Source organism: Corvus hawaiiensis, chromosome 4, assembly GCF_020740725.1.
Source record: "Corvus hawaiiensis isolate bCorHaw1 chromosome 4, bCorHaw1.pri.cur, whole genome shotgun sequence".
NCBI lineage: Eukaryota > Metazoa > Chordata > Aves > Passeriformes > Corvidae > Corvus > Corvus hawaiiensis.
The window spans coordinates 17,169,609-17,186,791 of NC_063216.1; the positions used below are offsets into that span (position 1 = coordinate 17,169,609).

Sequence of the window (17,183 nt, forward strand, 5' to 3'; positions counted from 1 at the left end):
ACAGAACACTGACTACAATGTAATCTCTTATAGGTTAACCCCTTAACATCTTTCTGCACTCTTATAGTAACCTTCTCATAAATTCTAATTAAACCAGTTTAACCTCCTAGGAATGACCTTCTTAGCTATCATTAGCACTTTAGTTGTCTTTGAAAGGATCATTTCTGTTATAATAGTAACAGAAAAAAGTCATACTGAAAAAATAATGGTCAAACATATTACCACCCTAATTATTTATTAGGGTTTTTTTTTCTTTTATTCAGCTACTACTGGAAAGAGCTAACATGTAGCACAAGAATTCTTTTGTCATTTAAATGGGGCTTTACTTAGTTTTACATGTGATCTACTGTAAAAGGTGGTGATGCACCACACATATTTGACCTGCCATTTATGTGAAAACTGAAGGTTTCCCATTTTCAAACCACTGGTACCCATCTCAATCTGACAGGCAGCCATACAAACAAGGGATACTTGACTGGGGAGAACTATCAGTGCACATGGATTTTTCTATTACAAGCAATGAGAGACTGAAATTCGATTCTCCATTACCTTGATTCAATTTAAACGTTTTAACTTAAAGAATGGCTTCCTTCCTTTCCAGTTCAAGGGGACTCTCCACAGTACCTGGGCATCCCTGCAAACAAACAGGGCAGAAAACCAGTGGGCACTCCCAGAAACACCTCCCATGGCACTGCCTGCAGGGCTGGGGGGTGTCAGCTAACACAAGAGCTGCAAGATTTACTGCAGCAGCTGCCTCTAGGCTGCCCAGAGGAGTAACACAAATCTTGCCACCAGTAGGCACCAATTACTCCCTTTGACTTCAAGGGGAAAGCCCAGTACCCACAGAGAGCTCTGGGTGGTTTGACTGAACAGCAGTGGTGTATCGATGGGATTGGTGGGCAGCATCCTGCAAACACTGTGGTAGCAAAAAGTGCAGAACTGAACACAATGGACCCCCCGATTTCTATTGTTTCCTATATTTTTTTTTTCCTGCAGCTGAAAGGCAAGTCCTCTCACTAGAATTCCTTTGCTTACCAAATAAATTTCAAAGGTTCACAAACACATGTAACTTGCTCCAGTCTTTTCTCCACAACTGTTGTCACTTTTCTTCTACACGAAAATAAACAGATACTGGTTGGTGACTGTCAAGAAGCTCGGTGGGAAAAGAATGGACCAAATCACCTTTCTCTATCTTGCTCCTCTTCCTGAAAAAAGCAAATATTCCATATATACAAGACTGGACTACCCATGCTGAAAGCCATACTGGCAGGAGTGACTGGTCAAGGGCCATGCAGCACAAAAAGCAGATTCAACAGTGTCAAACATTGGCAAAACTCCAACACACCCTGATTCCCAGCCCAAGAAAACTCAGTGTTGGACATTTAAGTCTAATTTTTCCTGGTCTTGATATAATCTTACTATCATAGCTAGCTACAGTGCTGTGAACATGGCTGTACAGTACTAAACACACTGCTTCCCTTCCCTGTCTGCCTGGTGTTCTGGTTCTTCAGGTGTTCATATTTTTACATTCCTCACCACTGCATGAGCTGGATCTACCCAATCTCTGCATTTGCCTTTAGCCTTTCCTCAGTAAGTAACTAACTATTTTACTGAGTATTTCTATGATTTTTTACTCTACTTTCCCTCCAAGTAAGCATTCCCAAAAGTTCATATTTTGGGGGGGTTTTTTGGTATAGGCCATTTCATCTAAAGTAGTTGTGAAATAACACGAATTTTTCTGTCTTTTCTTCCTTGCATGCAGAATGGCCATCCAAAGCAGAAAGGACAAAAGCAGCTATCAGGCCATTGGTGCTAAGAATGACTGGCAGGGCACTGTTTGTTTATAGGCTTTGAAAATTCATTCAACATCTTGGCATCTGAGCCAAACATAACTGAGATCTAAGGAAAAACAGGTTTCAGAAGTCTTGAGGAGCACGAGAAGATTTATATTACTACTAAATTCCATGTGAGGGAAGCAAGGGTGGTGTGATTTTAGACAACAGCAGTGTGCAAAAAGAATTAAACTATGCAAGAAAGAAATTTAAATTTTCTCATTCTTAATATTGAAACCAGGTCTTTTTTAGTGAAAGGTAAGGCCTTACAACTAATAAATGGAAATGATGCAACTCAGATCCTCTGCTGGACATAACACACAACTCTGCTTCCATGGGGAAGTTTGCCTTACTTGCTTTGCATCCAAGGTTGTCATTCTTGAAACTCTGAATCAAATTAAATTATTGTTTTCACAAAAGGAAAGAAGGATAAAAATCTGAGTATGGCCCTTTGTCAGTAATTATTTCTCTTGCAATTCGAGTTACACATGAAATCATTCATCTTTTGTTTAGTAAAGGATTTCATACAGCTCTGACTGCAAAGAAGAAAGAATGAGCTATGACTAATAGGAACTGATCATTTCTAAACATTAATCTGTTATAAAACAATGAAAAATAAAATGAAATCTACTTTATCTTCATAATAAGAAAACGAGAAGGTAACAGGTAAGGAGTAAAATTAATGAAAGACTGAATTTAAAATATGCCAGTACCAAATGCAGATAGTTTATCTCATTCTGCTGGAAGGCAAATGATAATACCCCATCTGATATTTTTTAAAAATAATAAAACAAACAAAGGTAGAAGCTAATTTGGAATAATTAGTCAAAAGATTCAGTGCTGAGGACGCAGATGTAGAACTGTATAGACCTTCAGTATAGTCTTAGGGATTTCATGCAGAGGTAAGGTCTTGAGTCCCTGACGTGTCACAGACTGTTGCCTCAGTCTCTGATTCTCAGCATGTAAAAATATAGATACAGCCAGGTTATCCAGCCCATAATGCAGGTACTGATAACTGGCAGTCACAGAAAGAAGGGTTAGGAGAGAAGAGGAGTTAACAGCCCCTCTGTTCACAGAACAGTCACCATCTCATTTTAAATGTAAAACTTGCCATGAATGGGCCAATCTGGAAGGAAAAAAAAACTGAGGCCCAGCTATGTATGGCATCTTTATGGTTATTCACTGTCAGATGCCCAGACAGCTAAAGAAAAAGGATGTTCTTCCACACTTCCAACTAGCTGGTGTTTACTGTAGTCCCCTGCAGGTGTTTGCCATCCTAGGAGCCCTTTTAGGGGCTCTCCCAGATGAAACATGACTAAAATATGTAGGATATGTAATAGGTGCCCTGAGAAACAACAAAAAGGCTCTCAGAGTAGCCACTGAGTTACTGAGCCCTCCAGTGACAGTCAGGCCCAAGAGTTACTCCATTTAGTAATTCACCAGGTTTACATTCTTGTCTCAAAATACCAGGAGTAATTAGACCATATGGACTAACTGTCTGCCAGTTCTTTTTGGATTTTCCTCCCTTTTTTTTACCTTCTTTTACTTAAAAAATTCAAATCCACTTTGATTTAAACAAGCATAAAAACACTTCCAAGACTAATAAATTAATGCAACGTGTGCATATATGCATGAAGTGCATTATTTTTCATGTTTCAAATTTTGCAACAGATGAACTTACTTCTTGTTTAAAAAAGCACATACCGATACTTCATATGCCATGTGTCTACCTGAAGTGAACAAAATCCAAGAAATCTTAAATTCCATACTTATGCTTTCCCACAGTCCTAAATTCATTCCACAGTGCAGTTGTGGAAACAAACCGCTGCAATATAACTTTCTATACCAAAAAGCTACATGTTTAACAGCTGTCTTTCAGCTATCTAGGAATCTGAGATACATTAAAAAATGTACTTGTCTGATGTAAATTACACAATTAGAAATATTTGACGCACACAGGTGCATCCCTGTGTTTTAATATTGAGAGAGCTTTGTCTGAACTCAGGAAAAAAAGAGAGTTTATGACCTTTGGAAGAAGGGCAGGCAACTCAAGAGAACTACAAGGATGTTGTGGGCTATGCAGGGAAAAAAAAGTAGAAGTACCAAATCCCAGATAGAAATTAATCTGTCTACTGCTGTAAAAGACAGTAAAAAAAAAATGAATAAATACATCAGCAACAAAAGGATGGCCAAGGAGAATCTCCATCTTTTACTGGATGCGGGGGGGAAACATAGTGACAAGGACTGAGGAAAAGGCAGAGGTACTCCATGCCTTCTCTGCCTCAGTCTTTAACAGAGAGGTTGTTCTCCTTGTACCCAGCCCCTGAGCTGGAAGACAGACAGGGAGCAGATTGGAGCCCCATAATCCAGGGGGAAATAGTCAGTGACTGCTACACACTGAGAGACACACACAAATCTACAGGGCTGGACAGGATCCACCCAAGAGCTGTGTGTCATCACATGGCACAGGCAGGGAATCAGCCCCAGCCAACGTGGGTTTGTGACAGGCAGCTCCTGCTTGACCCACCCAAGCTCCTTCTGTGACAGAGTGACCCCTCAGCAGATGAAGGAAAAGCTGTGGATGTGTTTTCCCTGGACTTCAGAAAGCCTTTGGCACTGTCTCCCACACATTCTCCTGGAGACACCGGCTGCTCATTGCCTGCACAGGACCCTGCCTCACTGGGTGTAAAACCAGGCCCAGGGACTGGTGGGGAATGGAGCCACATCCAGGTGGGGCCGGGCACCAGCAGAGTCCCCAGGGCTCAGTACTGGGGCCAGTCCTGTTTAATATCTTTATTGATGGTCTGGACAAGGGCATGGAGTGCACACCCAGTCAGTTCATGGACAACACCCAGCTGGGTGGGAGTGTGGATCTGCTGGAGGGCAGGAAGGCTCTGCAGAGAGATCTGGACAGCCTGGATCCATGGGCCCAGGCCAATGGTCTGAAGGTCCACAAGGCCAAGGGCCCGGTCCTGCCTTGGGTCGCACCAACCCCCTGCAGCTCCAGGCTGGGGCAGAGGGGCTGGAAAGCTGGGAAAGGCCCTGGGGCTGCTGGGGACAGCGGCTGGACATGAGCCCAGGTGTGCCCAGGGGGCCAAGAGGCCAATGGCACCTGGGCTGTGCCAGCCATGGGGTGGCAGCAGGGCCGGGGCAGTGACTGTCCCCTGTGCTGGGCACTGCTGGGGCCACACCTCAGATCCTGGGGCAGCTCTGGGCCCCTCAGGACAAGAAAGGCATTGAGGGGCTGGAGCGTGTCCAGAGAAGGGAACGGAGCTGGGGAAGGGGCTGGAGCAGCAGGAGGGGCTGAGGGAGCTGGGAAAGGGGCTCAGCCTGGAGCAAAGGAGGCTCAGGGGGGACCTTCTGGCTCTGCACAACTCCCTGACAGGAGGGGACAGCCAGGGGGGATCGGGCTCTGCTCCCAGGGAACAAGGGACAGGACAAGAGGAAACGGCCTCAAGCTGTGCCGGGGGGGGGTTCAGGTTGGACATCAGGAGGAATTTCTTCATGGAAAGGGTGGTCAGGCACTGGAAGGGGCTGCTCAGGAAGGTGGTTGAGTCACCAGCCTTGGAGGTTCAGAAGAGGTGTAGATGTGCTTAGGGACAAGGTTTAGTGTTGGCGCCGGCAGTGCTGAGTTTATGTTTGGACTCGATGATCTTAGAGGTCTTTCCCAATCTAAACAAATCTATGATTGGTTCCAATTTACTCTGCTTTCTTAGTGGTGAAAAAAAATCCTCATTCTAATTCATTCTAAAGAATGCTAATTTATTAAATGAAATAATTTATGAACAGCAATTCCAAAGGAAGTGTTCTGATGTTAAGCAGTTTCACAAGTGGTAAATTACTTTTCCCTTTAAAATTCAGTCAGGGAAAAGAGAAAGAACTCAGCTGTGTTACAGTTAATTCCTGTGGCAGTGGTTCTATTTACAGTTCTTCATGTAGAGTCACCATCTCCTTCTCGATGTAGTAACACCTTTACTGTGTCAAAACCTGGGGAAAATGCACACATACAAGCTACCACGGAGTAGGGAGGCTGATTCTCACCAGGTGTAAATGGTTCAAAAGCTGGTGGAGCACTGCCAAGCTACTCCAGCTGAGAATCAGCTCCACATAGACCCGTTCCAAACTATTGGAGTTGGCTATTTGTGTTTCTCTTGGACTATTGCCAAAGGGCTCATTGCAGTGCCCAACTCTGTTTACATCTTTGAAACATCCTGAAATTGCTGCTGTCTGAGACTACAGCACAGACTACCGATAGAGCTGGTAGTCCTTTTGTTCAAGGAAAAAATGGGGGGAAAAAGCAGCAAAACAACAACAAAAAAGGCACTTTAAACTTTAAAATCAGCTCTGTCTCATAAAATTAAACTTTCAAGCAAATGTGAAAAATAAAGAGAAAACTGCTGTGGGGGATAGCAATTTCACTCTTGTGGTTTATGAACTGCAGGAAAGTGAAGCCAATTCCCCATAGTGAGATTATAGGTCTCCTTTTCTACAGGTCTTAAATTAAAAACCAGCTGAATCCAAAGTGAGCTAGTTTACTGGATCAGAAGATTCAATTATTTCTGCTAAGTAACTGAATGTGAACTACTTCCTTTTAATAATATACAACTAATAATTACTGCCCAAGAAAGGACTTCTTCCTACCAAGCTAATTAAACTAAAGCAATATATTTTCCCACTGCTCTCAAATTTAACTAAAGCCAGGAACATCGAAAAGCAAGTAAATGCAAATCTCCACTCCCATGAAGAAATACAAAGCCACGCAATGTGTTCAGACATTACAAGAAATAGGATTTGCCCAAAATTGTTATGTTGAAATCAACATAATTTCTGGTCTATATTCAGCATACATGCACAAGTGTGTCTTGCACACTTGTACAGACATGGTGGGGAGCTTTACTGCAAAGCGGATGCAAAGCACTTTTGGCTTTGTTAACTGCCTAAACTCCCCCTGCAAGAGGTCACAGTGAAATGTGTTAAAGAACTGATCCACATCTCTAATACACAACATGCAAGTGGTGTCTAAACTACTGATTCTCCTCTATTGTGATACTCTGGGATTGAACTGTTCCAGACTCCTCCGCCCCAGGCAATGCTGGGAAGAAATTTTATTTGAGAGAAAACATTTTCTGGAATGTTCATCAACAAGAAAAGAAAAAAAAAGGAATATTCTAAACTGCTGTGACTCAGGAATACCTAATAATTAAAATCATTGCATTGGTTTGACTTTGATGATATTGATGGACTACAATAGATGTAGTTCAGTCTACATTTTCATTCATTCACATACCTATTGCAGAGTTTAATTAGTTAATAACAGCTATACTCGTTCAACATGGTATAGAAAATCCACTTAGAGTTAACAAATTTTTATTTTCTTCCATGCATTTCTTTCAGAAATGTGAACGATTCTTGCTAATTCATTTCAGTCACTTAATTTGTATGGAAGCATTCATTAAAAAGACCTCTCCTGAATTCTATATGATTGCTCACATAAGCAATAGCACCTGTATACTCAGAGCCTGATGAATGACATTCACATCTCCTGTATTTTCAAGTCATGCAGAAAAAAAATCACTTTCCAAGACAAATTTATCACATGAAATGCACCAATTTAAGCTAAAAATTTCTTTAGTTAAACAAAAGAAAAAATAAGGAGAAAAATGATCCAGTGATCAGTTCTGATGCTAAAACAGCCAGAATGTTAAATCTCACTTTCTGCCTCTGCAAAACCTTTCACACTCGAGAAGCTCCGTATTGTTCAGTTCTCCCCACCACTTTCCCTGAACAGCTGAGCTCAATACATCAAAATAATTTTGCAGGAAAAACGATGCTTATGATCTTTCATATGCTGCAGACTAAACTACAGTGCATTGTGGTTTTAAGTCGTTTTAGAAGCAGCACTTCCAAAATGGAAAATGGCTTCTCATAAGTATGAAAGAGGAAATAAAAATATCACTCCAACATTCTGTTAAAATACAATTAAACCTGTATCTCTGTGCCTCAGACTGATAATATACTTTAACAGGATGATGAACTTTTCTTTCTCTCTCCTGAACGTGTTGCTATTTCTTACACATCTGTCATGTCTTGCCTACCTTACACTGAATGCCTGAAATAAACTACCTTCAGCATTCTCGCCACAGTAATACAGCCACATCAGGTAGGCTTAGATGCCAAACTTCTCTCAAAAATTTTTGAAACCTGAGATGCCTCATTCTTAAATAATGAGTAGAGTCTATTATTCCCACTGACTACTTTCATTTTTTCAAGAACCATCTCAGTCTACCTGAGTCTACTCACTTCTATTGCCTGCCTCGAAGTCACTAATTAAAACAGCTCCAAATAGTTCCTAACTTTAACAATCAGGGAATATCTACCACTTTTAAAACATATTTCTGAGCAACCAAAACCCAACACTGTAATACATTCACATCCAGGATTTCTGCATCCATCCAAACAAAACTCTAGTACAACATGAAAACAAGCCACATGCTCAGAAATCTATGAAATCTGAAGTTTGCAAGAATTTTAGAGGGAATTTTGCTTCAGAAAACAGTACAGAAGTAAGTGCACTTCAGTTATTTGTATTTTTGTCTTTTGACCAAGTGAGGGTGCAGCAAGAAAAGAACATAAAAGGATCAGGTATTTTACTAAGAAAAACATCTAGTATGGTTTTGTCCAGTAACAAAAAATTTGATTCCTTATGTATTTTTGTTATGTGGAAGACACCAAATAGGTTTTTTGATTTGAAAGGAGACATAAGAACTAAGAACTGGAATGGTCACTTTGAGGCAGAAGTTCTTATTCTCTGTGAATTTTACAGGGAGTGAAACCCACAGTGTAACACCTTGAGCTGCTGCTGCTCTATATGGAAGCCACAATGCCAGCTTGGGAGGTTTATTATGTTAAATGAAGTCAATATTTTATTTTAATACAGTTTCATTTTAATTGATGTTCACCTCAATGACTAAAAATTTGTACAAGGTCCTGGAAAGTAAACATTAGGTGATTCATCACCAGCAAAATGAAAGCTTGTCCCACTCATGAAATGAATCTATAAATCTTCACTGATAGAAACTGAATTCAGTGAGGAATAAAAGAGACTATTACAGCTGTTCTTGAAAAGATGGAGGAGGAAGGCACTGAAACAGAGACCTAGGCCTGGAGTCTGCATGGAACCAAAATAAGGCTGCCTCGGTTTGGCCCTTTGCATGCTCTTTGAAACTGCCCTGATTACACATGGAGGTTACCAGCCTTTCTATGCAAACTGCATGTGCACACGTGCACACACACAGAGAAAGAGAACATTTGACAAGGAGTCAAATAACAAAGTCACCTACTCTGCAATAAAACACAAATCAGGCAAGAAAATAACAACTCAGATGGAGTGACACACCCACAGCTAAGCACTAATGACCACACTGGACACAACTTGAGTAAAGACACTTGGCTGGAATAGTCCCAACAGCTGCAGTGCACCAAGAAAAGAGCCAACAGGTTGGAACAAAGTTCCAGCTCTCCCACCAAAGGGGGATGATGATTTGGAGAATAAGCCCCCTGTCGAGGCTGCTTTGGGCTGATACTCACTCATGCAACCTGCATGTCGATGTCCTTTAGACTGGAAGGAATTCAGCCATCTCCTCTGACAAAGCTGGAGCTCGCAGGATGGGCCTCACCCCGTTTGCTAAACTCAATAAAAACAAGACTTGAACAAAAAGAAACTGCTCCCCACATACACACCCTTAACTTTCTTTCCTCAGTTCTCAATTTTGGAAAAACAATGTGGCACCAGAGCTGTTGGTCCATGTGTAAACATGCCAGACCAAATCTAATCAAAGCTCTATTGGAGGGAAGCTACTGAACACCAGGAGTCCAGCCCAGGCATCTGTCACTGCAGGACAAATAGTCACAAATCCCTTTCTAGGCTGATATTAATATTTGCTCTCCCATCTTCCCTGACTGGAAAATTAAGAGCTTCTGAAGTTCAGAAGGCCCTTAACAAAAGAAAGAAGGAGGAAATGAGAATACATAGACACTAGATAAAAAAAATTTACTTCTGCAAAAAGAAAAATGAAGTTCTGTTTCACAGGAATAGATCCCTCCAGAAAATTGAAGCCAAGTGAAAATCCACTCTGGATAATGAGTCTGGAAGCAATCTCATCCAAGAGGGCTTCTTTAAGCTATCCACGCCAATATGTAATTTAGAATAATGAAACTGTCATATGTTTGCAAGAGAGTTGTGATTGTCCCTTCCTTTCCCACATGGTGGAAAACAGAAAAAAAGTGCTGAAAGAGATAAAATGCTCTCCTGCCACCTTGTATGCCTGTTTGAAAGACCAAAGTTTCTCCTACGGCTGTATATATCTGCTTACAACCATTATGGAAAGTCAGTTGGTCGGAAAAAGATCTTCTCCTTCTGCCACTTGCATTTCTTTTGCTCTATCAAGTAAAATGTGAACTCTTATCCTGTCACTAATGCACAATAATCTGCCTCTTAATAGAAAGGCCACTGGCATTCTTGCCATTTTCCACAAGATCAGAGCATACACACAGAATACCTGTTCTTTAGCAGATGCCCATCTTTTCTACAAACCTCAGAGACCTGTTCTCATGGCGATACATAAATGCCCACGCACCTTTATAGGCATTTGTTTTTACATGGTAATTCTGAATAACAATTGTAAAAGGAATAATATACAGTGGACTCATTCAGCCAGCACAGCAGATCTTGTGCACTGACTGCATCAGGTCTTCTTGTGCAAACCCAGTGTGTAATTATGCAATTAAAATCTTTGGCAGTGCAGAAATGAGAGTGGATGGTATAGTCTATCTTCAAGCTGTAGCTTGTACTAAAACTCTTACCTGCAAAATAATACTGGAGGGCGGGGGGGGGGGGGGGGGAGGTGATGAACTACAATAGAAGGCTGAAAATCTGTAACTCAAATACTCACTAATAAATTATTAGTATGGTTCCATGAATGATGTCATCATAGAGTTAATACCCTGTCTGATAACACAGAACCCTGTCTGATGACGAAGACCTTCTGCTTCAAATCCACATTCAAACTTCCACTGTTATCTCAGTTTCCTGACTTCTGAACCACCTGTTGGGACCATCTATTGCTTGTAGTGGGTATGATATCAACAGCAAACTCCCTATTGTAAGGCCTTTGTTGATACCTGCCCATTTCAGGTGTCTGCCTGACACACAGTTCTAGCTCCACAGTGGGAATGACAGAATCAGGGAAAGATGGCTCAAAAAGGACTTCTGGAGATCTTCAGTCCAACCACTGCTCACTACCTTTCAGCACCACTAGATCTGGCCAGCCACAACTGTCTAGCCAAGTCTTGGAAACACCTAAGGATGTATTCTCTGCCACCTCTGCGGTGTTCCTGCTTGCTATATTTTTACTTCTATGATATGATTTTTTTTTATTACTGAAAAATAAATTAAAACCCTCTAGAAAATGGCTTCTTCCTTAGGAAATCTTAGCCATCCAAAATATATTATATGGTATTATTATATAGAATTATTTGGGTTATTCCATCTGCCAGTTTGTCTATCTTCATAACAGCTCAGAACAAAAAGGTTGTTTAAAAGTACTTTTTAACCAGAAGCTTTCCACTTTACAGTAAATGTTATTGAGGAACTAAAGTCTCCTCTTTTACATTCACTGCAACTACGGCTACTGTCTGCACGAGATTGTTTCCAGGTTTGTGAATATGTTGTGTCCATGCCCTGGGTTTTGCTGGGATGAAACCAGAGTGCATCCTTCTGTGACTTGTTTTTCCAAAAAAAAAATCAGGGTGTCCAGGCTTTATAATGAAGAAGATCCAACAGTTCCCAGCATCTGGGCTGTGTGGAAGGAAGGAAGTGCATCAGGAAGACCATTGCCAGCAGGTCAGGGAGTGATCCTGCCCCTCTGCCCAGCCCTGGGAGGCACAGCTGCAGTGCTGTGTCCAGTCCTGGGCTCCTCAGGACAGGAGGGACAGGGAGCTCCTGGAGCGGGGCCAGCAGAGGCTGAGGAGATGATTTAGGGCCTGGAGCATCCCTGACAGGGAAAGGCTGAGGGAGCTGGGGCTGTTCAGCCTGGAGAGGAGCCCCAGCTGAGAGGGGCCCTCAGCCCTGTGTGTCCCTGTGTGCAGGGAGGGCTCCGAGCAGGGCCCAGGCTCTGCTCCGGGGGGCCCAGCCATGGCACCAGAGGAACGGGCAGGGACTGATCCCAGGAAGTTCCACCTGGACAGGAGGCAGAACTTCTTCCCTGGGCAGTGACTGAGCCCTGAACAGAGACCAGAGAGGGTGTGGGGTCTCCTCACTGGGGATATTCCAGACCCCTCTGGACACAGTCCTGTGCTGTGTGCTCTGGGATGGCCCTGCTGGAGCAGGGAGTGGGACCAGATGAGCCTCTGTGGTCCCTTCCAGCCTGACCCATCCTGGGATTCTGTGAAGCACATTGCATTCTTACCAATGCCCTGCTCATCCAGATCTGGCAGCCAGCCCTGTATGGTGCACTGCGAGAAGCATCATGCCCTAGGCCGAACAGAGCCACCCTTTGCATTCAGCATTGCTCTGGACACATTTTAATATCTCAGTATTCCCAAGTTTCCCATTAGGCTTCTAATGTTTTCATACTTCTCCTCCTTATCCTTTATGGTGCTAATCCATGGTCCAAGATAAGGGTGTTGCAAGTACTAATTCCTAAGCAGCTGCTTTTGTGCATTCCATGTTGCATTTCAAAATGGCTGCTCCCTGCTCAATGATAATACCTGTGTAATTAACAATTAAGACAGTTACATTTTCCTTTGTGAGTAGAGGCTCAATCTAGCACTTGAATTCTTGCCCTTGGAACCCAGGAGAGTTAGAGCATTGGCTTCTGAGACAAAACACTGTCCCATTTGTTCTGTACAATTAAAAATAACCACTTAGTTTTAGATAACAATAGAGGAAAAAATACCAAGCGCTATTAAAAATATTTAACTGCACACAAGTGGTACATATTTAAAAGACCTTAGAGACTGGCATGTTATGCAAACCAATCAAGCTTTCATGGTCTAATATGCAACTAAAACATTTTAAATAGAAGTAAAATCTTATGTGTACAGGTTATATATAAAAATGCAGATGTCTACAGGCAATAAACACTAAGTTAATGCTGCTTGGCTTTCACTCAGACCTTACTCCAGTGTTCTCAAAGTACTCTGTGACTATTGATTAACCTGTTTTATGAATGAGGGATATCTCTAGCTTCTAATTATTTCTACAAAGGGTGATGTAAGACGGAAGGTCAGTGCTGTAACTAGAAATGGAAAGTCTAGGTGCATATTTTCAAAGCAGAAAAAGAAAATTATTTTATGATACTCAACTAGCAACTGCATTAAATTTAACTTTCTTACTGAGTTTTGAGATCTTAAAGAACTTTAAATTTTGAAGTCCTGACTATGTTCATAAGTATTTTCTAATGGACAGTCTTGACTATGGTCATAAATATTTTCTAAAGGACTAGCTTGATAAGGGAAGGTCAAAAAAAAAAGATTCACCATGTAAAGTTCAGCAGATTTCTGTTCTTTTTAGAGATCACATTACTATGATGTAGAAAGAAACTGAGATTGATTGCCAGAGAGGTGACGACAAACATCTCCTTTTAGGGCAAACAAAGTATAGAAACAGAAATGCCAAATAGTAGTGCTCTGTAGGCACAGGAGTGTACTACAGCCTGAAATCTAGCAGCAGCTAGTTAAACCCTCACAAAATTTGTCTTCCCAAGCTTTCTGACTGGTGGGCTGGCGGATGGGACTCTGCTACTTCTGCATCTGCTGCCCTGATAGATTAATGAAAGGCTGCTATTGCTACTGTTGATGTTTCCACTGGACATGTCATCAATCAGCGTGGCAACTTCATTCAGCACTGCTGAATAGTGAGCAAAAAATCCCAGTTTGGCTGGAAGACTTTCATCAAGACTCTCTCCCAGATGGAGAGAGCAAATATCTTCAGGAGACCTCGCAACACTCAACATCCTGGACCATAAGGGGGTGGGAGATGAGTTAGTAACACTGTGGAACATGGAGTGTGGAAGTGTAGCTATAACCTAGAGTTGCAGAAAAGATGGAAAGCGTTCTTTTTCCTTGAAGGATAGGTCATGGCAGATAGCTCAGGCAACTTGTGCAGAGTGACAAGGTTTGCACACAAAGGGAATGTGGTAGACCTGATTTTACAGAAGCATTATTTATGGGTTAGCGGGTGGACAAAAGGTTTTCTCACCATGTTTTTACAGATCTAATCATGCACAGAAAGTTCAAATGGTTCTCTTTAGCCTCGACATAGTGCTACTTCATAGATACTGTTTTGCTTTAATTTAATTTCTCTAGACTTCCATGCGACTTTTGGTACTTCACTGCCTGGAAAATTATTACTGACACTGGAAATATGGTGCCTGGTTATGAACACTGCAATGAAGACATGCGGTTGCCAGACATATTGTAAACAGAACATAATTATAGTATTTACAGTTGAACATCAAAATGGGAAAAGATGCCAAGCTCCATTTCTCAGAAGTTAATATTGGGACTGAGACCATCTAACATCTTCCCAAATAATCTGGAAAATTAAGTAAACTGCACATTGACTGCATACACTGTACATGCAAGAGGAAGATGAACTACAACACAGTAGGTTGGTAGGTTGAAAAAAACCCCAGAAAGATCTGGAGGCCTGAAAGGGAGAAAGAGAAGGGTGCATTTAAGAGGAAAACTAATCTAGACAAATGTAGAATAAGCTTAGACAAAATTAACACCCATCTCAAGTAACCAAATGGGAAAAAGCTAATTTTCATTAAAAAAAAAAAATCCAAGAGATTTCACAGTTTATTCACACCGAAAATTCACACTGGGGTATATGCATCAGGTTTGACAACTTGTTTGCTACATTTCAGCCTGACACGATTTTAAAAGGAAGAATAGATTCCCTCAAAAACCTGCCTTTTAAAATACATTTTTACTTATTTTAAACATCTATGGAATGCTCATGAAAGACCCAATTTACAGGCCCACCGGCAGAAATAATAAACAGCAATGTGACATCAGTAAGAGACACAGAAGTAGCACATACAAGGTCCTGGGTGGAAGTCAGGAAGCCAAAGTCCATCTGCCTCCAATACTGTCAAGGAGTTCTAAGTGTTCACTGTACAGTAGAGCAAAATCTATGAAATCTTAAGATGCCACTGATTTGTTGACTTTAGTTTAGAAGCTCAGCTAGACCTTGGGGAAATCTATTACTTTATAAAAGAAAGTAAGATTCTGAGGGATATGAAATAAAAGACCTTCACAGATGCTGAAATAAGCTTGCTGAGTTAAATGACTACTGTATACACTAATGAACCTCAAATATTATCTGTAGGATAGAAATTGTCAGAAGAATTACCCTTGCAACAAAATTAACCTGTAATTAGATAAACTCACCAAGTATAGAAAACATATTTTATGACACAAAAGCCCCCTACATGGACTGTTAAACAGCTGCTCCTGGCTGAGAGTATGAAGAGCACACCATCTTTTTCCCCATCATTATTTGGTTGACCATACCCACAGTACCGTACATTATTTTGTCACAGGAATGATTCATTACAAGAAAATATAAAAACTTTATCAAAGTGAGTGTTACTTTTCTTCCTAACACAGCAATCCAAATACAGCTGGTGCAGACAAAATGGCTGATGTGATAGCAATCAACAATATTTTTTTTATGTATGCTTAAAAACCTGCTTACCAAGGGGAGCCATATATTCTGAATCCCCTCACCGTCACTTCAGAGTCTTGAAGATAGATGCAGTTTGTTAGAAGAGACTGTACATTTTCATAGCTCTCTGGCTTCAGCTTAGAAACAGAGGGGAAATAGTAAAAGTCCTGCTTGATTAAGTCAGCCATGAATTCCTGGTCAAAGGTCAATTCATGATTTCCTGCTATCACAATCTTGTATTCATAGGGCAGGCTACCTAAAACAGTGAAAAACAAACAAATTACTTGTTTTATGGAAAATCTGATAAAAGCAAACAGATAGACAAAGTGTTATCGATTCCTGTAATACGCTCACATATTTGAAACAATCGAGCCTACCCCTACTACATGTTATTGTAATTCCTGCTGATTTCAGGTAAATGACATTACTGTCTTTTTCATGGCACACTATGATTTAGCATGCTTAGCATTAATGTGTTGAAATTACTTTCAACTCATCAACCTTAAAAACCAGTCTGCAGACTTCTGCTCTACTATTTACTTCTAGTTAATTGCCATTTGTGCTGCAAGTATCATTTACTGTGACAGTGATGATAACTCTTTGACAGAAATTAGGGTTCAAAGAAGATCAGCCGTAATGCTTCATAAAATCATGTCAGCTCTCTTCTCCCAGAGCTGGGGTCTTTGTCAGCCTGTACTGACGAGGTCTAACACTCAGAACTTAGGTCAGCCAGAGGGGTCTCTGCCCTGACATTAATATCAAGCCTTCAAGCAAGGCAGGGATTCAGTCTGGCTGTCAAAAATCCACATCCCACAGTGAAATCTCACCATTTGCCTCTATCCCATGGTTTTTTTCCTGCTCCATTTTCTCAGTGACTCCCTTAGCTCCATGGACTATAATTTAAAGTGACTCATGTTCAAGAATATTTTACAACCCCTATTTAGTGAAAAACCTTAGAACAACCTCCTGATGAAGGCAAGAATATATATGCCCACACACGTGGGCTCTTCCTGAGAGCAGCACTGAAACAGGAACTTTCCACCTGACTCCACATTTGGTTATTCACTGGATTCTGCCCCTGAGAGCTGGCATCTCCTGTCTCAAAGAGCTCAGCACAAACCTTCTAAGCACATCTGGGAGGAAACAAAGACAGAAACTGGGCAAAACTGCATTCATTAGCTTTGTTTCTGCACTGTTAATTTGTATCAGGATGAAGACGATCAGGCGATTGGGACCAGAAAGAAATATTTCATTGAAAATTAAACCCACCTTGCATAACAGCAATCTTGTGGGGTTTTAATTTTAGAAATGCATTGTTGATAACATAAAAATCCTTAGCAATGGCCCAAGTTTAACCTGGAGGCGGGCTATTTAGAGAATGCAAAAAACCAGTTAATATGCAATGGCAAAAGTTGGCATGAGTAGGACTTCAGAATAAAATGCAACAGTGTGATTCAGAGCTATGGAAACAGAAGACACAGCAGTGCTAGCCCAAGGGAGATGACACAGCACCGAACTTTGCCAAATGAAGACGTGGGTGATTCTGAAATAAGAGTTTCAGACACTTGTAACACCTGTATTAGGGAAGCTGATGGTACAGGTTCCACTCTTTCCTATGG

At 41.3% G+C, this 17,183-nt stretch overlaps 1 protein-coding gene across 5 annotated transcripts in view; it reads right to left on the reverse strand.

Moving 5' to 3' along the window:
* MPPED1 (metallophosphoesterase domain containing 1) overlaps positions 1 to 17,183 on the reverse strand; it is a 61,523-nt gene that overhangs the window by 14,728 nt on the left and 29,612 nt on the right. For all 5 annotated transcript variants that reach the window (XM_048301812.1, XM_048301811.1, XM_048301813.1 and 2 more), the window contains exon 4: positions 15,595 to 15,820. In XM_048301812.1, the coding sequence (XP_048157769.1) occupies positions 15,595 to 15,820 (226 nt within the window). The remainder of the gene's footprint in view (positions 1 to 15,594; positions 15,821 to 17,183) is intronic.